Source organism: Podarcis muralis, chromosome 16, assembly GCF_964188315.1.
Source record: "Podarcis muralis chromosome 16, rPodMur119.hap1.1, whole genome shotgun sequence".
In the NCBI taxonomy this organism is placed as follows: domain Eukaryota; kingdom Metazoa; phylum Chordata; class Lepidosauria; order Squamata; family Lacertidae; genus Podarcis; species Podarcis muralis.
In genome coordinates this window covers 19,457,843-19,479,823 of record NC_135670.1, presented here as the reverse complement: position 1 = coordinate 19,479,823, position 21,981 = coordinate 19,457,843, and the positions used below count along the sequence as shown (strand labels likewise).

At 47.4% G+C, this 21,981-nt stretch overlaps 1 protein-coding gene across 3 annotated transcripts in view; it reads right to left on the bottom strand.

Annotated features, from left to right (window-relative positions):
• Positions 1–841: 841 nt before the first annotated feature.
• KSR2 (kinase suppressor of ras 2) overlaps positions 842–21,981 on the bottom strand; it is a 188,782-nt gene continuing 167,642 nt past the window's right edge. For 2 of the 3 annotated variants that reach the window (XM_028710438.2, XM_028710440.2), the window contains 5 exons: positions 19,865–19,998; positions 10,767–10,898; positions 7,041–7,170; positions 5,887–6,020; positions 842–2,823 (listed from right to left, as the gene is read on the bottom strand). In XM_028710438.2, the coding sequence (XP_028566271.2) occupies positions 2,817–2,823; positions 5,887–6,020; positions 7,041–7,170; positions 10,767–10,898; positions 19,865–19,998 (537 nt within the window). In that variant the 3' untranslated portion in view covers positions 842–2,816. Of the gene's footprint in view, positions 2,824–5,882; positions 6,021–7,040; positions 7,171–10,766; positions 10,899–19,864; positions 19,999–21,981 lie in introns of those variants that run through there. The other variant, XM_028710439.2, reaches the window with a different exon arrangement.

The window sequence follows — 21,981 nt, the reverse complement described above, 5'->3', positions numbered from 1 at the left end:
TGTAAGAACAGGATGCTGAGCCAGCAGGGCTGCCTTTAGGTTCTTGTACCTCTTCTCAGTTCTCACTCCCTGGATCCAGAACCAGTGGGGAGGTTGGGAGCAGCAAAAACTGCCGGTGATTTGGGATGTGCTGGTGGGTAGAACCAGGAGTTCAAGAGGAGACCATCTGCTACACAATGGTGCAGAAGGGGAGGGAGCTGTCTAGCACTCGGCATGAATTTCCATGAATTGATAGGATGCCAGCCTATCATTTGCACCAGGCATTCTTATTTTTGAAAGTCTCCATTAATCATAAGAAATCTTTTAATTTTTTTTCCTCTACACCCTTCCCTGATCTTTGCTATGTAGCCCCTCCCCCCACCAGCCCTCTTTAACCCCAGCTTTTATCGACTGATATTTATCCAGTGTAAAAATAGCCCCCTCTTCAGAATATAAGGGAAATCACCACAATGCCATCTAATAGGAGATCCGAGGGAGGGGCACAGGTCATCCGGTAGCTCGGATTTATGTGCAGGCTCCATAGAGACGTGGGTTTATTTACAGATTTGCCTCGACGAGCTGCAGAACTTTCCCCCTCCCCACCCGCCCCCTCTCGATTTCAGGCAGTTGGGCTGGGCTTCTTACCAGCCTTCACAGAGAGGCTTCTCTGCACTTTTCGACAATGTCAGCTTCTAGGGTTTCTGCCACCACATGTTGTGGGTCTAAACCAGGGTTTCCCCAACTTGGGTCTCCAGCTGTTTTTTGGGACTACAACTCCCATAATCCCTAGCTAGTAGGACCAGCGGTCAGGGATGATGGGAGTTGTAGTCCAAAATCAGCCTGGAGACCCAAGTTGGGGAAACCCTGGCCTGAACACAAGGCACATGCGGATTAATTCACATAGGATATGACCATTGTTTATGCACACTGTTATGAGTTTGCGGGGGGGGGGGTTTCAGTCTGCATGATGCCCCTAGTCTCTTCTAATCCTTGGGGTCCTGTATCTGTGGGGGAGGAATGCATAACAGCAAGCTTGCCAGGCCAGTCCCTTTATTAAGGTAATGACTTTGGCTAGCTAGTGAAGTACCACCATCAGCATAACCAAAGAAGGTGCTCTGTGCACCTATAGCGGAATGATTTGCTTTTGCACAAGAGCTTGGCACACACACACAGAGAGAGACACGCATACCTGCTCCCATGTGGGTGTGCTACCGACAGTGGCCACCTCTCTGCACCAATTTGGTGTTCCTGTAGACCCTGCACTGCCACTCTGTTGGGGCATCCTGATCGCCTTACCTCGCTTCTCACCATGCTGAATATCTGCCAGCCGACAAGGGCTAAGAAACGACTGTGGAGACCAGCATGTTCCTCTGGGGAGTCGAGGTGCTAAGATAGCAGGAAGAGGGTTTGTTGTTCCCAGTCCATCAACAGGAAGCTAGCCAGCTCTCCAGCACTTAAGTGCTGAGCTGGTGACAGCTTTCAAAAAGGAGAATGAATTATTCCTGGTGAAATAGCTTCTTGGCAAATTTGGGAATCATACAGTTGGAGGAGACCTCATAATAATGGCCTTGCTGGATCAGGCCAATCCATGGGTGAATTTAGTCTAGCATCCTGTTCTCACACCCTGACATCTGGCATGTGTAACCGAGAGAGCAGTGGCGTAGCGTGGGTTGTCAGCACCCGGGGCAAGGCAAGTAATTTGCGCCCCCTAACCCGTGGATTTGCGCCCCCTAACCTGTGGATTTGCGCACCCTAACCCTAACCCCCAGATGTTGCGCCCGGTGCGGCCGGCCCCCCCTGCGCCCCCCACGCTACGCCACTGCGAGAGAGAGAGAGAGAAGAAGCAACAGAGACAGTGAAGTAGGGCTGAAACAATAAATATACCATCACTGATGGCATGGATGGAACCTTTCTCAGCTTGAGGGCCACATTCCCCTGTGCACAGCCTTTTGAGGGCCACATACCAGTGGTGGGTGTGACCAAAAGTCCATGTGCACCCCCAACTTTCTATCCAGGCAAGGGAGAGGTATTATCACCGTTCAAGGACACATTCCAGCTAGGGAAAATTAACCAATGGGGGCACAGCAGGGGGCAGAGAGGGGTGTGGCCTTGGAGGCGTGGTCTGGGCAGAGTTCCAAGGGCCAAGGAGAGAGGCTCAGAGGGCCACATTAGATCTCCGGGGGCCTGAGGCTTTAGGAGTTATTGAAAGGTTCTAGAGACAAGGCCTCTTTCCCCAAATAAACCACACACACACACCACACACCCCTATGTTGGGAAACAGCTGAAAACCTCACTTCCACCACTAGGTGCAATGAAACAGGATAAAACGAAACAAAAACAAAATATTACACACACTGTTTCTATCCCTCTCCTCCGTTGGTTTCAGAGGGTGCTGGCGAGGTCCTAAGAACCTTTGAGTGTCTGATGAAGTTTGTTGCCCCCACTTAAGCAAGAATCACCGCTGGGGAGGGTTTCAAAGACCACCTGCCGCCAACTGGCCCTCCAACGTCTTTCGCACCCTGAGGGCGAGCAGAGGGCACCCCCCTCTGCCGCTTGCCTGGCAGGGGCTATCTGGCATCGAACCTGATTTTCACCCGCTCATGGGATCCTTCTGGACCCCCCAGCAGAGCGTGGTGCTCCTCCGGCTAGCCAGGAGGCGCTCCCCCTTCCAGAGACCAGAGCAAGTGCGTGTCTCCTTGTCCTCAGGAGCGCTCCCAAGCTTCACTTCCCTGCTCCGGCCTCCTCGCAGAACAAGGAGAAGAGGAGGAGGAGGTGGTGGTGGTGGTCGACGAGAGGAAGAAAAGCGTACGAAAGGCACCGTCATTTTGAGCCATCCATCACAGCCTGGAAGGAAGCAGAGAGAAGGAAGGTGAAACAGGAGGATGGAGCACATGAGGCAATGCAATTCCTTTGGAGGCTCAACTCACTGCATCCTGGGTAGGGTAGAAAGCAGGGAGCCCAACACTAGGTGGCACCAGAGCCAGTGGCAGGCTCAGCCAACTGATGCTAGATCTGTGAGTTCTACAAGGGGGATTGCTGAGACTAAGGAGGAGGAGGAGGAGGAGGAGGAGGAAGCGGACGAGCAGTGCTATCCCCCTGATTTGGTGGTAAACCAAAAGGCAGGTTGCCCCACTTGCCTTAATGCACCAACCTCACTGGGGTATTTATTTTTCTGACCATGGTACCAATCTTTTTGCTCGATAATGCCAATCCCAAAACAGCTGGTCCTATTAATTGGAAAGAACTCCAATTATTATTATTATTATGGAGCTTCCAATCACACTTCGGAACTCCCTGCCTATTGGCATCAGGCAGCTGGATTCATTGTTCTCTTTTGGGTGTCTGATTAAATACATTTTTTTTGTTTAGGCAAGCCTATCCAGACAGGTATTTTGATGTGGTTTTTAGCTTATCATTGATTTTAATTATATTTAAATGTTTTAAATTTTAAATAGTTGCTTTCATCTGTTTTCACTGACTTTCTTTTTTAAAATTTATGGCAATTATTTGAGGGATTTAAAAAAAATATATAATCACATGTTATATAAATTTTATGAAATAAATAAACTAAAAAAGAGATTTTATATATATATATATATAAAGTGTGTGGACCATTGGCCCGGTCTTCCAAAAAGCTCTACCTACTGACCTACCTATCTACCGTATTTTTTGCTCTATAGGATGCACTTTTTCCCCTCCAAAAATGAAGGGGAAATGTGTGTGCGTCCTATGAAGCGAATGCAGGCTCCTTGGCTTCAGCGATAGCAACGCGAAGCCTCCGAAGTGCAGAGGGAGAGCTCCCCCCATGCTCCGGAGGCTTTGCGTTGCTTTCGCTGAAGCCGCCTGAAGCCCCCAGAGCGCAGGGAACTCCCGCTGCGCTCCAGGGGCTTCAGGCAGCTATCCGCAAGCCTTCGGAGCACAGCAGGAGTTCCCGCTGCACTCCGAAGGTTTGCGGATAGCCGCCTGAAGCCTGGAGAGTGAGAGGGGTCGGTGCACACCAATCACTCTTGCTCTCCAGGCTTTGCTTTGCTGGAGAGGCGCTGCACAGTTTTCCCTCTCTGCGCAGCACCCCTTCCGCGAAGCGGGAGGAGAAATGGAAGGGGCTCCACTTCTCCTGCTGCTTCACCGAAGGGGTGCTGAGCAGAGAGGGGGAGGTTTTTTTTTCCCCCTGTTCTCCCCCTCCTATGGTCCGGTACATCCTATAGAGCGAAAAATATGGTAATTTCATTTCTGTCCCATTTTTTTCTCCAAGGAGCTCAAGGAGGTATACGTACTCCCCTCCCCCATAATTTTATCCTCATAACAATCCTTTGAGATAGGTTATGCTAAGAGGCAGTGACTGGCCCAAAGTCACTCTGTCAGCTTCACAGGCAGGGCAGGGTGGGGTGGAGATTCGAACCCTGGTTTCCCAAGCCCAAGTCCAACCCCCCAATCACTACACCACATTGGCTCTTAGTTATTTGCTTAGCAGAAAGTCTGGGGTGGAAAGACTTTTTGCAACAGGCACAGTTCCTGCTCAAAGGCCTCTGTCACCTCCCCTCTTGAAAACCCTCCCCAAGCTCTGAGCCCAGGAAGGAGAAGAAACATCTTGCAATGCTCACTTCAAGCTGTGAGCAGGCAGTTGGCTTAGCAACGGATGTGAGTGTGTTTTGGGGACAGCCCCAAATTTATACCCGAGGGAGATCTGTCAGCGCAGTGAGCGGTGCTGGAGGCAAGCGCCAGGCGGCCTCGGCTAGAATTCCTAAAGCCAGCTATTTTATCATAGCTGGGCTGCTGATAAGCCCTTGACATAAATGTCTCTGCAAGCTGATGGCTTAACTGGACCGCAGTTGGAACTGCCTTGGAACCTGCTCAAAGTACTCAACTCAGCAACATGAGGATTTATCAAGGAAGGAGCAAGTCAGTGCCTGCAGAGTGTACTTCTGTCCGTCGAGGCATTCCAGTCAAGGAACTTCCTCCCTAAACACATCTGTTTATCACTGCAGCCCTTCTGTTCTTTAGCCATCAGGAGACAGCTGTAATATCTACCAAAGGGTAGCCCAACCTCCTGCAATGTCACCTCCTAGTGCTTTAACTGTACAGGGGAACCTTGGTTCCCGAACGGCTTAGTTGACGAACAAATCGGCTCCTGGATGCCGAAAACCCGGAAGTAGGTGTTCCAGTTTTTGAATGTTTTTCAGAAGCTGGACATCCGACACAGCTTCCACTTGAGTGCAGGAAGCTTCTGCAGCCAATCGGAAGCTGCACCTTGGTTTTCGAATGGTTTCGGGAGTCAAATGGACTACTGGAATGGGTTAAGTTCAGGAACCAAGGTTCCACTGTATAGTGCATATGTAAACCCTGTAATTCAGTGGCATAGCATCTGATTTGCACGCAGAAGCTGCCAAGTTTGATCCCCAGCATTGCCAGATCTGGCTGGGAGAGACTCCCTGTCTGAAATCCTAGAGAGCAGCTGCCGGTCAGTGTAAAGGTAAAGATAAAGGAACCCCTGACCATTAGGTCAAGTTGTGACCGACTCTGGGGTTGCAGCGCTCATCTCACTTTATTGGCTGAGGGAGCTGGCGTACAGCTTCCAGGTCATGTGGCCAGCATGACTAAGCCGCTTCTGGAGAACCAGAGCAGCGCATGGAAATGCCCTTTACCTTCCTGCCGGAGCGGTACCTATTTATCTACTTGCACTTTGACATGCTTTCGAACTGCTAGGTTGGCAGGAGCAGGGACCGAACAACGGGAGCTCACCCCATCGCGGGGATTCGAACCGCCAACCTTCTGATCAGCAAGTCCTAGGCTCTGTGGTTTAACCCACAGCACCACCCACGTCCCTGCCGGTCAGTGTAGACAATGCCAAATTGAAGAGACAAATGATCAGCCCAGGAGCTTCCTCTACTCCGAGGATGTCGGTCTTACTCTGCTGACTTCCAGAAGTGTCCGGGGTGAGAAAGGCGACGGTTCCGCTTTGGCAATTTCTCCAGCATCTCCATCAGCTTGGTGAAGGTCGGCCGTTCCTCTTGCTCAAAGGCCCAGCAAAAGAGAAGGATGTCCTGCAAGGCAATGGGAAGGAAAGGATGTGCAAAGGAGGAGAGTGCATGGGCACATGTCCACGTGTGGTTTATTTACACATATATGCAAACTGAGCCAACGATGGAGGGGCTCACAGCATTCCCACCCCAAAAGGGTCTCTCTCTTTTTCTCCCATAGCCACAGCCTTGGACTCGAGCAGAAATCAAGCGTTGTTCTGTCTCTCTCAGTACCCAGCTTGCTGCTTTGCTTCTAGCACACATGATTTCCAGCTCTCAATGCTTGCCTTTGCCTTTTTCTACCAGCCAGTTGAGGGAAGGGGTCCCTCCAACCATTTGCTGTCTCACATGGGTCCACTTCTTTTGTTCTCCTAATGGCCCATCACCCAGACGATCACCTCATCAGGAAGCTAGTTTTAACACTTGCTGGATCCAGGGGTTAGAAGGGTCTCTGCACACACCCGTCTTTCCCCCTCCCCAAAACTCATAACGAAATGTAAAATGTAAAGTATGGTGTCTTCTATCCAGCGTCTACCAATCCCCGGGGTTTCCTTAAATCTCCTTTCCAGAAAATGTGACTCCCATGGGGCACCTTGCACAAAAGTTAAAGCTCGATCGTGAAAATCCATCAACATTTTGGTGATAGTTTCTCCCTAATGAACACATATTTTGTATGCCGTTTTAAGTAGTGCACACATTTTTGCAATCAGTTTTTCTTAACAGGGATCATCTTTATCTCTTATTTTTGTGAATCCCTTTGTTTTCATGCATGCTATACCCTAAAATATGCATTTTTTAAAAGCCTGGCTGGTTTGAGCACGGCATCCCCAAATCCGAGTGAGTGTGACTCTTGAAAGATGGCCGTATTTCAGCCCTCGTGTTGTATCGGAAAGTGCAAAACGGATCGATTCGCCTCTAAACGAGAACTGAATTGAATTTCTCTCCCTTCCCCCGATCTGTGAGTCACCAAGATGAGCAAACATCAACATCTTTCCAAGTCTCTGTGCCTTCCCTCCCCCTTTCAAAGAGTCCCAAGCCACCTACTGAGATCTCCTTGCCCATGCCAATCTGGCTGAGATTTGGCTTCATCCCTCGGCCAACTTGCCAAATTATGGCCTCGGCAGGCTGCGTCTTGAATGGCCATTCCCGAGCATGCAGTTCATACCAGATGGTGCTGTTGGGAAAGAAAGCAGCGTTAGTAACGCACAAACCTTACACCTCTCTGTGACATCTGCAGAGACTCCCAGAGCTCAGGTGTGGGGTTGCGCCATCATCCCCGTCAAGGGATGGGGACCTTCAGGTCTCTTGGGCCAAAGATGGCACCTCGGAACTCTCCCCAGGGCATAAATAGTGAAATAATCATTATGGAATGGGATGTCCCTATTTTCATAGGAGAAATGTTGGAGGGTATGCAATCATTCAGTTCTCCAAAAAGTCTATGAGCCTACAGTACCTTTCCAGGAACTGTGCTGGTCAGACCCATTTGGTGGGACTCAGCAGTACAAGGCAGCTCTTATCATTTGATGAGGAACTTTTAACGAGTGAATAGCTGCAGAATTATGGGATGCGCGTGGCGCTGTGGGTAAAAGCCTCAGTGCCTAGGACTTGCCGATTGAAAGGTCGGCGGTTCGAATCCCTGCGGCGGGGTGCGCTCCCATTGCTCGGTCCCAGAGCCTGCCAACCTAGCAGTTCGAAAGCACCCCCGGGTACAAGTAGATAAATAGGGACCGCTTTCTAGCAGGAAGGTAAACGGCATTTCCGTGTGCGGCTCTGGCTTGCCAGAGCAGCGATGTCACGCTGGCCACGTGACCTGGACGTGTCTCCAGACAGCGCTGGCCCCCGGCCTCTTGAGTGAGATGGGCGCACAACCCCAGAGTCTGGCAAGACTGGCCCGTACGGGCAGGGGTACCTTTACCTTTACCTAGCTGCAGAATTGAGCTTCCATGTTTAGGAGCATGTTTCCTCTTTTAAGTTCAGTTCTCCACATTGCCACATCAGTTTGCAATAACTATTTTTTCCCTGTAAGTCCTCGTGAAAAGTTGTCCACATTTTACTGTACATTTATTCTAGCATCCACATTTTTGTATGCAAAAGTTTCACTAATAATTTATGCATTACTTGGCTAGAGTACTGCAGCATGAAAATCCACAGAAGTGCAGATATCAAGGGACAATTTTGTTTCAGTTTCCATATCCAGTCTACATCTGAAGCGTGGGTTGGGTAAAATTGTCTGTTTACTGAATGACTGCTTTTCCATGGATTTGTATCAACATCCTGCTTGATCTGTACAGTGGTACCTTGGTTATTCAAACAACTTGGAACCCAAACACAGCAAACCCAGAAGTAAGTGTTCCTGTTTGCGAACTTTTTTCGGAAGCTGAATATGCTCCGTTTTTAGTGTTACAGTTCTGATTTGAGTGCCACACTTCCAATTTGAGAGTCTGTCTGTTTTTGCTATTTATTTTGTGTTTTTGTTTTTGCGGCTTTTTTGTTGTTTTTGTGACCCAGTTCAGTTACTGATTGATTCATTGATTGATTGATTGTGTGACTGCAGTACATTGTTTATTGCTTTCATTTTATGGATCAATGGTCTCATTAGATAGTAAAATTCATGTTAAATTGCTATTTTAGGGGTTGTTTTTAAAAGTCTGGAATGGATTAATCCATTTTGTATTACTTTCTATGGGAAAGCATGCCTTGGTTTTGGAACACTTTGGTTTTGGAACAGACTTCCAGAACGGATTAAGTTTGAGAACCAAAGTACCACTGTATTCTCATTCCTGTGATACAGATTGGGGTGTAGGGGTATGGACTTTTGAGGGGGAATTTTGTGGTTCTGTCACTTTTTCGTTTAGATGTGGCAGCCATTTTGTTATATGCCATGTCCACACAGCAGCCATTTTGTGACTTGCCATGCCTTCACAGCAGCCCTCATGCGACTAGTTCTCATGATGCTTTCTCAGATTGCAACCTGTGTCAGTAGTCCCCGAAGGCTTGACAACCCCTGTGGTTCGCCCTTTGTGGAATCATACAAAGTTCGCTGAAAAATAGCAGCCATTTTGAACCAAGCGCCTGTTACTTTGTGTGGTTTAAAAAAAAAAAAGCCTGGTTTTTTTCTATGCAAACTTTCAAATTGAAAAAGTTTGCTAGGAGCTTAGTCTGATTTTTAAAAAAATCCTATAATTACTTTCCCCCGCTGTATTTTTGGTTAAAGTTATACTGAAAGCATATACTGGGTTTAATTGCTGTATTTTTTGGATGAAACTGCGCTATCAGATAAGAACTCAGTATAAGCTAATCGCTTCAACGCTGCGCTCTTTAAGGTGTCTATCACAGTGGAGTAGGGGAAAATTAATCCATCGAATAAAAAACTATAGTCTTCTCTGTGCCTGAACAAAGATATCATCAGAGGGCAATGGGACTGCTTACAAAAAGGATGTCTCCACCTCCCTCTGCTACAGAGCAGGGCAATTAATCACACAAATGAAAAGTACATTAGGGGAGACACAATGCCCACAGTTTTGCACTGTAGCTCCTAAACTTTTTCTGTTCAGGACATTCACCCAAGAGGCACAAGACTCAACTATCCCACCCCGCACTTGTCATGCCCCAGCATCTGGGGATGAACACCAATGTTGCCAGTGTATTAGCAGCAGGGATGGGATAACAGAATCATAGAACTGTAAAGTTGGAAGGGGTCCCACAGATCATCTAGTCCAACCCCCTACAATGCAGGCATTTTTAATTAAAGCATGCCTGACAGACGGCCACCCAACCTCTGCTTACAGAGAGAGTCTACCATCTCCCTACGGAGTCTGTTCTACTGTCGAAATTCAGGTCTCCGCATTTCTTCAGCAACCTGCGATTCGCTTTTATCTGTTTTTAGTGCCTCGTGAAAATCCACCAGCATTTTCGTGCAAATTTCTCCTAACAAACACATGCAGTTTTGAGGAATCATTTGCAAGCAATTTTCCCTGGTATAATGCACTTCCATACTTCATTTTCACCAATATGTGCATTTGTAGGCATATGTGTAATGCCATAGGCTAGTCCCACTTCTCTCTATCCTCCATGCACGCAAGCAAGATCTAGATCAGAGATCTAGGACACATTCCAGCTAGCCAGAAACATCTTAGGACAGTGCAAAGGTAGAGGAAGAAGAAGAGTTTGGATTTGATATCCCACTTTATCATTACCTGAAGGAGTCTCAAAGCGGCTAACATTCTCCTTTCCCTTCCTTCCCCACAACAAACACTCTGTGAGGTGAGTGGGGCTGAGAGACTTCAGAGAAGGGTGACTAGCCCAAGGTCACCCAGCAGCTGCATGTGGAGGAGCGGGGAAGCGAACCTGGTTCACCAGATTACGAGTCCACCGCTCTTAACCACTACACCACACTGGCTGGTGAACACCCCAAGGGCAAGAGAAGAGTCAGCTAAGGGTGCTGAGAGCTGTTAAGAGACCCTCTATTATTCCCAGAGCGGTTTAACAACCAGTCCCTTTTCCCAGGGAACCCTGAGAACTGTGAAGGGAACAGGGACCTCCTAACAACTCTCAGCACCCTTAACAAACTACAGCTCCCAGGTTTCTTTGGAGGAAGCCATGCCTGTTCAAAGTGGGATGGTAACTGCTTTAAATGTACAGTGCAGATGGGACCCAAGTTTGCTCATCTCTTTGGTGGGCGCATGAGCCTGGTACCAGAAAGCAAACACATTGGCCCACTGCATTCCGTTGCCACCCCCCAACTCACCCTCATGCAAAAAAGGAACCTACCCAAGGGCAAAGACATCCGAGTGCTTGGAGAAAGGAAGCTTGTCTTCTTCTGTGTCAGGTGAGAGCTGGTGGATGATCTCCGGAGCTAAATGGCATAACCAGCCGTTCTGGATCCGCAGTTTGTTTTCTCTCCTACAGAGAGAGACAGAGAGAAGCATCCAGTCAGGGAGCTTGTTGCTGGTCTTGGCATTTCCACACATTTCAATTTATCTTACCATTTTACCATTTATGAATTTAATTTTTCACAGTGTATATATGCCATTTTTCCAAATGACCTCACACAGCAGTTTATGTTACGATTATAACATAATGCAATGGCATATTGCTATGGAGATTGTCATATTTCTTTGTTTCCAGGTGAGGATGGGTGTTACAAGTAGCAGGTTGGTGAATCTGTCTATTACAGTTTATCTCAGTTTCTCATACCCAAAAGTCTGCCTCCTTGTCCACAAACGTTCCTGGCTCCTAAGATCAGCAGAGGGGGTCCTCTCGGTTGTTCCACTACCAACAGAGGCTGAGGGGGTTGTGGCCCAGAACAGGGCCTTTTCTGTGTTGGCTCCAAAGCAGTGGAACTCCCTCCCCAAAGGTGCGTCTGGCACCTTCATTGTACAGCTTTTGGTGAATGCTGAAGACGCACCTCTTTACCCCGTCTTTTGACAGGTCTGGCATTGTTATAGTATTACGTCTGATCCTCCAAGTGTCCCTGTTTTCCAGAGACATTCCTGATTTAGAGAAGCCATCCCGGTTTCTGATTTGATCCCAAAATGTCCTGCTTTTCCTTAGGACGTCTCTATTTTCATTGGAGAAATGATGGAGGGTATAAAGTTATCTGACCCCAGAGCCATCTGAAGGCAATTCTGTATTGGGAGGTTTTTTTAAATGTTTTATTACGTTTTTATATATATTGGAAGCCACCCAGAGTGGCTGGGACAACCCAGTAAAATATGTGGGGTATAAATAGTAAAATAATCATTATGGAACGGGACATCCCTATTTTCATTGGAGACGTGTTGGAGGGCATGTTACATTCATTGTTCTTGTTTCTGTTTATATCCTACGTATGCTGGAATAAAATAAATAAGTACATATTCTGGCTAAGTAATAAGCACTCCTGGAGGCTGTGAAGCAGCACCAACAAGGGGTGTGGCCTAAGGATAGGGGGTGTGGTCTGAGAAAGTTCCAGAAGCTAAGCAGAGAAGTCTGGGGCTCCACAACTATCATTGAAATCAGGCTTCCTTCCGTGGTGCAAACTCGGCCCTCCAGATGTTTTTGGCCTACAACTCCCATGATCCCTAGCTAGCGGGACCAGTTATCAGGGATAATGGGAATTGTAGGCCCAAAACATCTGGAGGGTCAAGTTTGAGGAAGCCTGATATAAATTAAGTATTTAAATGTATTTATTGATTGATTAAAAATTAATATCATTAAAGTAACTAAATAAAACTATCACTACTGAAAAATACAGAAATTAGTATGAAATTGGTATTAAATTAGTATTAAATTAGTATTAACTTTAGTATTAAAAATACTGAAAAATACTGCAAATGAATGACTAGATAAGTAACTTTCCCTAGGATTAGGAAGAATGCATCTGCAGGTCTCTCAGAAAAAGATAACGCTAATCTTGTAAGTGTTGCTTTAAAGCCAAATAAAACCTTTAAGAAACAGTAAGCTGCCTTCTTCTCTAATACACAATGTTCCGGACTGGTGCAACGAAGCACAGACGAATATATATATATATATATTTGGGGTCACCCTGCTCGCTTTCTGGTTTAAAAAACTGAAAGAGCCAATGAGAAAGTGCTTCTGTAATTGGATTTGTTCAAGACCTCCGAGGCTTAGGAATTAATTTAAAAAGAGACGGGATACATTTTAAGAACTTGGGCGGGCGGCGGGACACAAAGGAAAACGATGGCGCCGGAACGTGTAAGGTAAGACGGTGCCAACTTTCCCCCTCTCAATGTTGCAGCCATATTATACTCCGTGCTCAGTATCACATCGTGGTTTCATTGCCTTGTTGCCAGGCGGACCTCCCATGCAGAGGACATTGGTCCATTAGAGCAGGTGGGGCAGTGCCCCACCAACTGCAATATACCCTCAGCAAGCCCCCGCCCCCTTGCCTATCTTCTTATAACCAGCCCAGCGGGTGCCACTGTTGGTCAGCTTCCTCCTCCATAGTCTTAGTGTCATGTTTATAGATCTCACCAGTGAGGAAGCAAGGGACAAAACTGGAATTGGCTCCACCTGCCATTGTCTCTGGCTCCACCTACTGCTGGCCTCCTGCCTTACACCCTCCCTGTCCCAGTGGACAGCAGCAGCCACCACTGATCTTCATATTCCCGTTCCCTGACTACAGATCCTACTGCAGTCAAAACTGCACCATCCACAGCTTCCTCCTCCTTGGAGCTGTCAGGTTTGACCTCCTCCTCGGTCTCAGGTTTTACACCCTTGTGAGAGCTGGACCATAAAGAAGGTTGATCGCCAAAGAATTGATGCTTTTGAATTATGGTGCTGGAGGAGACTCTTGAGAGTTCCATGGACTGCAAGAAGATCAAACCTATCCATTCTTAAGGAAATCAGCCCTGAGTGCTCACTGGAAGGACAGATCATGAAGCTGAGGCTCCAATACTTTGGCCACCTCATGAGAAGAGAAGACTCCCTGGAAAAGACCCTGATGTTGGGAAAGATGGAGGGCACAAGGAGAAGAGGACGACAGAAGACGAGATGGTTGGATAGTGTTCTCGAAGCTACCAGCATGAGTTTGACCAAACTGCGGGAGGCAGTGGAAGACAGGAGTGCCTGGCGTGCTCTGGTCCATGGGGTCACGAAGAGTCGGACATGACTAAACGACTAAACAACAACAACAGAACTCAGCAGTGAGGATGGGAACAAAACGAGTTAGCTCTGCCTGTCATTAGCTCTGACTCCCCCTACTGTTGGGCTCCTTGCCTTCCGCCCTACCTAACCTTCAGCTCTCTAGATGTTGCTGCAACTCCTATGACCCTTGACCATCGGCTATGCTAGCTGCGGCTGATGGGAGCTGGAGTCCAACAACACCCAAAGGGTCAAAGGTTCTGTAGGGGTCAGGAGTTGACCTTCTCTGGCTCCTCAGTAGAAGGATGCCTCCTTGGCAGTAGTGGTTGACCTCCTTTGGAGTTCTGTTCTTTGCCCAAAGCTGGGTAAAGAACTGGAGTCCCTCCTCATACCACTCAGATCACCAGTTTGGGATCTGCTGCGAGTTTGAATCCTGACACCTGTCTTATGCCAACAACGTGGAGAAATGGCAAAGCAGAAAAAACACAAAAATGCCTGTTATCTGGGGTGCCAACCTGAATAAAATATTGGGGGGGGGGACAGGTAAGCCCCGCCCCGCATAATCAATCACATGACGTGGTGCAAACACACAATTCGAATGGCAATGCCCATTAACATTGGAGGGCCACGGCCTCCTCTAATATTTTATCAGAGGGGCGAATGGACCTCAGTCGCTGGGAGTTGGCTCCTGTGCTTGTTATGGAGTTATCCAGCTAAGAATTCCAGCACCTCAAATGAGTTCTGATTGTTGGCTTACAGGGCAATCCAAAGGCAAGGTCCACCAGGATGAGTATGGAGGAGGTGGGTCTCAGGTGGTCTTAACTGAGCTAGGGCTACGCCAGCATAACTCCCACATCCTGGCTCAGCCAGGGGTACCCCGATGTAGCTCCCTCAACCCAGCATTTCCTTGGTTAGTTTCTCCGTATTCTTAAGTAAATAATTAAATACCCTGCCGAGCCAGGACTAGGCTGGCTCAGTCAGGGCTTAGCTGGCAAAAGTTAAGCTGGTGTAAGTCCCCCCTGCAAAAAAAATGGATGTTCCAGGCTCATGGCTGGACGGGGACGGGGGAGGAGAGATGTACACCTCTTTCAATCCTCTTTCAGCTGAACCACATGGCCTGGCAAACCCAGCGGAACATACACTGACAAAAAAGGGTGATATACGGTAAGTCAAACTCTGGTTTGAAGATTTGTTTTCTGTCTGCCAGGCTTGGGTTGGCTCAGCCAGAAGGAGCCCCTCTCCTGAACGGAGTTTGGAACAGGGGTATATTACAGCACCTTACCTGAAGCCATTGAAGCAAGTGACGCCAGCTTCCTACAGCTAGGATCGCTCTGTTCGCTTCTTAACAATTTGTTCCAGTAACTTACATTCCATCCACCACAACCAAAAAACCGTGGATGAAAATGGGGACTCGTAAAAACCCCTATGCTAATTTCAAGAGTCACTGCTTCGGAGTATCCCCCCGCCTCCAATTTTATATATATGGCTGAATCTCCACTTCAAATGCTTTATTCATTTACTCTTCAGCAGTTCATTTGGAAAGCCAGGGGAAAACTGCTCTTAAGGTTGAAATATACAAAATCAAATGGCCTCGCAGCCTGTTATTAACAGTTCGTAAAGGAACCTTGCAGGGACGCGGGTGGCACTGTGGGTTAAACCACAGAGCCTAGGGCTTGCCGATCAGAAGGTCGATGGTTCGAATCCCAGCGATGGGGTGAGCTCCCGTTGCTCGGTCCCTGCTCCTGCCAACCTAGCGGTTCTAAAGCACTTCAAAGTGCAAGTAGATAAATAGGTACCGCTCCGGCGGGAAGGTAAACGGAGTTTCCGTGCACTGCTCTGGTTCGCCAGAAGCGGCTTAGTCATGCTGGCCACATGACCCAGAAGCTGTACGCCGGCTCCCTCGGCCAATAAAGCGAGATGAGCGCCGCAACCCCAGAGTCGGCCACAACTGGACCTAACGGTCAGGAGTCCCTTTACCTTTAAAGGAGCCTTGCAGAGTCGTGGGATGGTGGGCCACACATGAGTGTTCATGCATGGGCAGGGCTGAAGGCCTTCAAGCCAAGGGGTCAACTTGTGCCCTCCAGGCTTCTCGGTCTGGTCCTTGGGACTTTGCCCAGGCTACATCCCTCGCAAGCCCTACTTGTCACGCTCACTGATGGTCTTTGCCTCACTGGAAAGTCTTCTTGAACTCTGGCAATGCCTGGATGGAGGTTAGAGAGGGGCGTGGGCAGGTGTGTGAAGAACCTCATGTTTGCCCCGCCTGCTTTTGCTCCTGGCCCCACCCACCACCAGCACGTGGCCTCCAGAAGCCTGCACAGAGGGAAATGTGGCCCTCAGGATGGCCTTAGAACACAGGCAACTGCCTGGTGATGCTGGGAGCCATCACCAAGCCTAGAAGATGCCTCCTTATCTTCCAAGGTTCTCAAGCGTGCCTTCCAGCCACTCAGAAGAAGGATCTCACGTATCGCAACTAATTAGCGCTTCTTGCTCTTCAGGGAGAGGAACCCTGCAATTTCCTCCGCAGAGTAACAACAAATAAATGGGAAGACGTGGTTGTGAGTGGCACGTTATCAGGACTCCAACAAAGGGCTCCAGCAACAGAGAGAGCCCACAGCTAACCCGAGACTCCCTGCTACAGTAGCCTCCGCTAGGCATGAATCACACCGGGGTAGAGTGAGCTGTCCCTGGGACAGATGTTTTCAGATCTGTTTGCCTATGTTTGTGAACCGCCTTCATTGAGTCACAATCCAGGCTAAGCTGGGGGGGGGGGGGCTTAGGTTGGTGCAGAGCAGGGGGGAGTCAGGAGAGGCTGATCTGTCAACTGTGGCTTCTTTCCACTTCTCAGTTTCTCATTTTCAGTACAGTGGTACCTTGGTACTCAAACTTAATCCGTTCCGGAGGTCCATTCCAAAACCAAAGCGTTCCAAAACCAAGGCATGCTTTCCCATAGAAAGTAATGCAAAATGGATTAATCCATTCCAGACTTTTAAAAACAACCCCTAAAACAGCAATTCAACATGAATTTTACTATCCAACGAGACCAGTGATCCATAAAATGGAAGCAATAAACAATGTACTGCAGTCACAATCAATCAATCAGTAGCTGAACCGGGTCCCACACAGTCACCAAAACAAAAACAAAAGAGCCGCAAAAACCTGAAATAAATAGCAAAGACCGACAGATCTCAGTGTAACACTCAAAACGGAAGTGTGGCACTCAAAATGGAGCATGTTCGGCTTCGGAAAAAAGTTCGCAAACCGGAACACTTACTTTCGGGTTTGCAGTGTTTGGGTTCCAAGTTGTTTGAGAACCAAGGCATTTGAGAACCAAGGTACCACTGTATTATACATTTATATTTATATATAAGAAGAGCCTGCTGGATCAGGCCAATGGCCCATCTAATCCAGCATCCTGTTCTCACAGTGGCCAGCCAGGTGCCCCAAAGGGAAACCCACAAGCAGAGCCTGAGCACAAAGGCCCTCCCCCCTCCTGAGGTTTTCAGAAGCATTGCTGCCTCCAATGGTGGAGGCAGAGCATAGCCATCACCGCCTCCTGTGGAAGGGAGTTCCACAGGTTATCTGTATGCTGCATGAAGAAGTGCTTTCTTTTATCCGTCCTGTATCTTCCAGCATTCAGCTTCATTGGATGGTCCCAAGTTCCAGGGAGAAAAACCTTTCTTTATTCACTCTGTTCTCCATGCCATGCCTAATTTTATCAACATGTATCATGTCACCTCTTGCTCAGCTTTCCTCTAAACTACAAAGCCCGATTTCCACATCCGTTTGCATTTTAAATATATATATATATAAGAGTCCTCCTCAGCAGCTTAGTGTGAATTTCTCCTAATATGCAACACACACAAACACACCATGGTAAGCAATGACATTTCATTACGCTGTTTTCACAAATACATGCATTTCTATGCACATTGCTTGTCTGGAGATGTGCATTGCAAAATTTGGAGAAGTACGAATTTAGGAAGAACGGTTGTGTTTCAGTTTGCGTATTGCTTTGGGAACCGAGAATAAGGTATATTTACTGTACCTTTTAATGTGAACTGAATCAAAATTCTCCCCATCTCCCAACAGGGGAGTTACCCTGGACTGCATTCGCACTAGAATTTCTCAGAAACCTAATCATCGAATTGTAGAGTTGAAAGGGACCATGCGGGTCATCTAGTCCAACCCCCTGCAATGCAGGAATCTTTTGCCCAGTGTTGGACTCGAACCCATAACCCTGGAATTAAAAGTCCCATGCTCTACTGACTGAGCTATCTTCTATTTCCCCTCCCTGTTAATTTCTTCATAGCTGAGCTTTCACACAATGTAATATTATTCCTTCTTCCTGAAACGTAGTGGAATATAGCAGCTCTCACAGGGGTCCAAAAGGACATGATCAAACTTCAGGTTATATGTCAGCACTGGTCATTTTTGCAGATTGAGTTCCCATCTGCATTACACACACAAAACAGTATTATAGTACTTTAAACAGTGATTGCTTCCCCACAAGAACTCTGAGAACAGGATATTGAAAATGTCAGCATATTTTACTTGCAGGAATTGGCAAGTGGATAGCTGATGGTTAAAAATATCAGGGCTTTTTTCCCTAAAAAAAATGTTTAGGGGTATTTTGACTCAAGTAAATCACCATTTTATAGTTCAAATCGGGGAAAATAAATACAGTAAATGGACAAAAGTACAAAGATTCACAAAATGCTTAGGGGTATGCGTACCCCCGTGTACCCCCAGAAAAAAGCACTGTTAAGGATAAATAGTTGAAAACAACAAAAAACTATTATAATATAAGGCTAATTGTAAGGAATGTAAATAACTGGGGAAACAATGCAGCAACAAGAGGAAACTATGGACGTGTTGAGAGCGGAGTGCAGCCAACCAAATTTTGGAAAAATTGTATTAGATTTGCTTTAATTTGTGTTGTTTGTAAAAATTCGAAAAATCAATAAAAACAATTTGGCAGAAAAGGAGGGTGGGGTGGGATATAAATGCAATAAAAAATTACCTCCCCCAAAAGAACTCTGAGAATGGTTAAGAGTAGTGAGAGCTGTTAGGAAACCTCTATTCCCCTCCCAGAGCTACAATTTCCAGAGTTCCCTGAGAAGAGGGATTGTTGGTTAAATGACTCTGCGAATTATTGCTCTGGGAGGGGAATAGAGGCCACCTAAAAACTCTCATCACCCTTAACAAACTAAACTTCCCGTGCTTCTTTGGGGGAAGCCCTGACTATTTAAAGTGGCAGAATGCAAGTTAAACGCATAGTGCAGGTGGGTCACAGGAAAACCTTCAATTTCCCCTGATATCAAATTGGCAGAATAAAAAAAGGCAAAGTCCAAGAAATAGACCGAGAGAACGTGATGGGGGGAAGGGGGGGAGAGTATAAATAGACAAGCATCTTAAGGGGAATACGTAAGTTAAACCCACCCACAGCACAGTTTACCACTTCAATCTGTCAATGAATACACCGTTACACCGCTGCAGAAGGAGGGAGAGACATGGGCAACCCATTATCTCCTCCTCTAATCCGGCACGTCTGACACCCCATAATTACAGACAGATTAAAATATGCAATTTATCTCACAGGCGGCTTTGCAATAGAGCAAAAATTAACAACAAGGAAAAACTTCACAATAGCTGAGAGCGCAGTAAGTTGCATCTAAATCAGGAGTCGCCAGCAGGCGAAGCTTCACCTGGAAATCTCAGAACAGATTGCAGGAGTTTCTGGGGAGGGATGAGCATTTAGAAGAGGAGAGCGGAGACTTATTCTGCCTGAGGGCTGCATTCCCTTCGGGTCAATCTCGTGGGGGCCACTTGCCATCAGTGGGCAGGGCCAGAAGAAAAAGTGGGTGGAGCACTGAATGCAAATTTCGACTTTGTACACTTGGCTAATTCCTGCAAGGGCTCACATGCCCCTCTCCATCTTCTGTTCAGGCAGAAGCACTAACAGAGGTAAAAAGCACAATCCCAGGCAGACAAACAAGCTCAAGGAAAGTGTGAACCTGGACCGGTGAGAGATGTCACCTGGAGAAAGGTATGGCTTGGGAGATTCCTTAGGGCCAGAGAAGCCCAGAGGGATGCATCCTGTGCCAAGAAGCCCTCCCCCTTTTGGCTCTGCCACCTCACTGCCTGATGCTGCTTATCAGTTGTTGTTGCGTGTTCTCACAATTCCTGCGCCCTGCCTAGTTCTGTCGTGAAAACGAACAGTTCATTACCGATAAAAGAGAACATTTAAGAGGCAGAGCGATGGGTCCACAGAGCCGGTCACCTACCTGCCTGCTTGCAGAACCCCTGAGATGCTGAAGAGGCCAAAGTCTGTGATCACCACCTTCCCGTTGTCATAGAAAACGTTTTTAGACTTGAGGTCCTTGTGGAGGATGCCTTTGGCGTGGAGATAGCCCATTCCCTGCAAAAGAAGCCGAGAAAGAGAAAAGGCATTGAAAGGGTGTCGTGGGAAAAGACAGGGCAGAGTTGAAATGAATTGAGTGACAGCAGCAGGAGGAGGAGTGGAAAGCCCTCTACAAATCAGAGTTCTGTCAAGAGCAATCTGAACCTCTCTCATGCCAGCTTGAGTTGACTGTATTTTATTTTTTCTCTTTATTGACTTTTGGCCACATTCACACCAGACATGTAAAGTTTTGTGGTACGACTTTAAACAGTAATGGCTTCCTCTCCCAAAGGATGCTGGGAACTGTGGTTTGTTAAGGAGGCTGAGAGCTGTTAGGCGATTCCCGATTCCCCTCTCAGAACTATAATTCCCAGAGTGGTTTCACGAGCAAACCCTCTTCCCAGGGAACTATGGAATTGGCTGCTCTGCAATGGGACTAGATGCCTCCTAGCAACTCTCAGTACCTGTTGCAGACTATCATCTCCCAGAATTCTTTGGGGGAAGCTATGTTGGTTTAAAATGGCATTGTAGTGCTTTAAACGTATGGTGTGAAAGTGGCCTTTGTTACACAGCTTCATGGAAGATAAGGTTATCCAGTGGTGGCAGGCACTCTCTGGCTCTAGGAGGGCGGAAGGCATGGAGCCCAACAGTAGGTGGCACCAGAGCTAATGACAGGCAGAGCCAACTCGTTCTGGTTCTGTCTCCATCCATCCTCCCTTACACTAACTTGCTCTTTTGCATAAGGGGAGAGCTATCTGTGGCAGGGATTCCACTGTTGCTGTTTTACCAAGAGGTAGCAAATAATATGGTAAAATTAAGCAACCAATAGTGTAACAAACACAAGAAAAAGCAGGATATCCTTTTACAAGGCAATTTGCGAACACCCTTACAAGCACCTCTCATATTTTTATGGCAATGGAAACCTCATGTTTTACGATGCACCCAATAAGATGTTCAGTTCAGCATTTTTCCTGAGTTTTATGACACCCACACATAGCAAATGAGGCCCATTTTTCAGTACCCTGATCATCAATATCTCTCCATTCCCTCACTCTCTTACTTAATTTTATCATTCGGACACTGTCCCTATTTTCATAATCTGGCCCAGGCTTTATCCCTGCACTTAAGGCATAATTGCCTTCCGGGATGCTGTCAGAAAGTGTATTACCATCTCCACGTCTTCTAACAGAACATCTTCTTTTACATACTCCAGTAGGACAATTAATGGATTTCCTGGTAGCATATATCCTGCCATATACTCTATTTCTGTGTGTCCTGTGGCCCAGAAGGGTCTTATTTTGTGACATGATCAAAATGCAGGTCGTATATCAGCTCCTTTTGCTTTTGCTGGAACAAACTAAAGGCCCATTTGCAATATACACATTTAGCAGGATCATACCACTTTAAACAGTCATGGCTTCCCCCAAGGAATCCTGGGAACTGTTAAAGGTGCTGAGAGTTGTTAGGTGGCCTCTATTTCTCCCACAGTACTACAGTTCACAGAGTTCCTGGGAGGAGGGACTGGTGGTTAAACCAATCTTCGAATTGTAGCTCTGGGAGGGAGAATAGGGCCCCCCCCCCTGAAATGCTCATCACCCGTAACAAACTACAATTCCCATGATTCTTGGGAGGAAACCATTACTGTTTAAAGGGGTACGATAGTGCTTTAAATGCATAGTGAAGATGGGGCCTAACATAGTGACCCCTTTGGGATGTATTCATCAACAGTGGTTGAAAGCAGGAGTGAGTCAGATCAGAGCCGTCTTTCCCATAGGGTTTAGTGGTGCGTTGCGCCAGGGCTCCGGACTATCAGGGGCGCCCCAGCGGGTGGGGGAGCGGCGCGGCTTTGCCGGAGGCCTCCCCTTTACCTGCACACCCGCCAGCTGCGCCCCATCAACCATATAGCTGGCAGGCCTGCAGCTTGCCTCCCAAGCCTCTGCGGGAGGAGAGCGATCCCTGCAGAGGCTTAGGATGCAAGCTGCAACCCATCAGCCATATGGC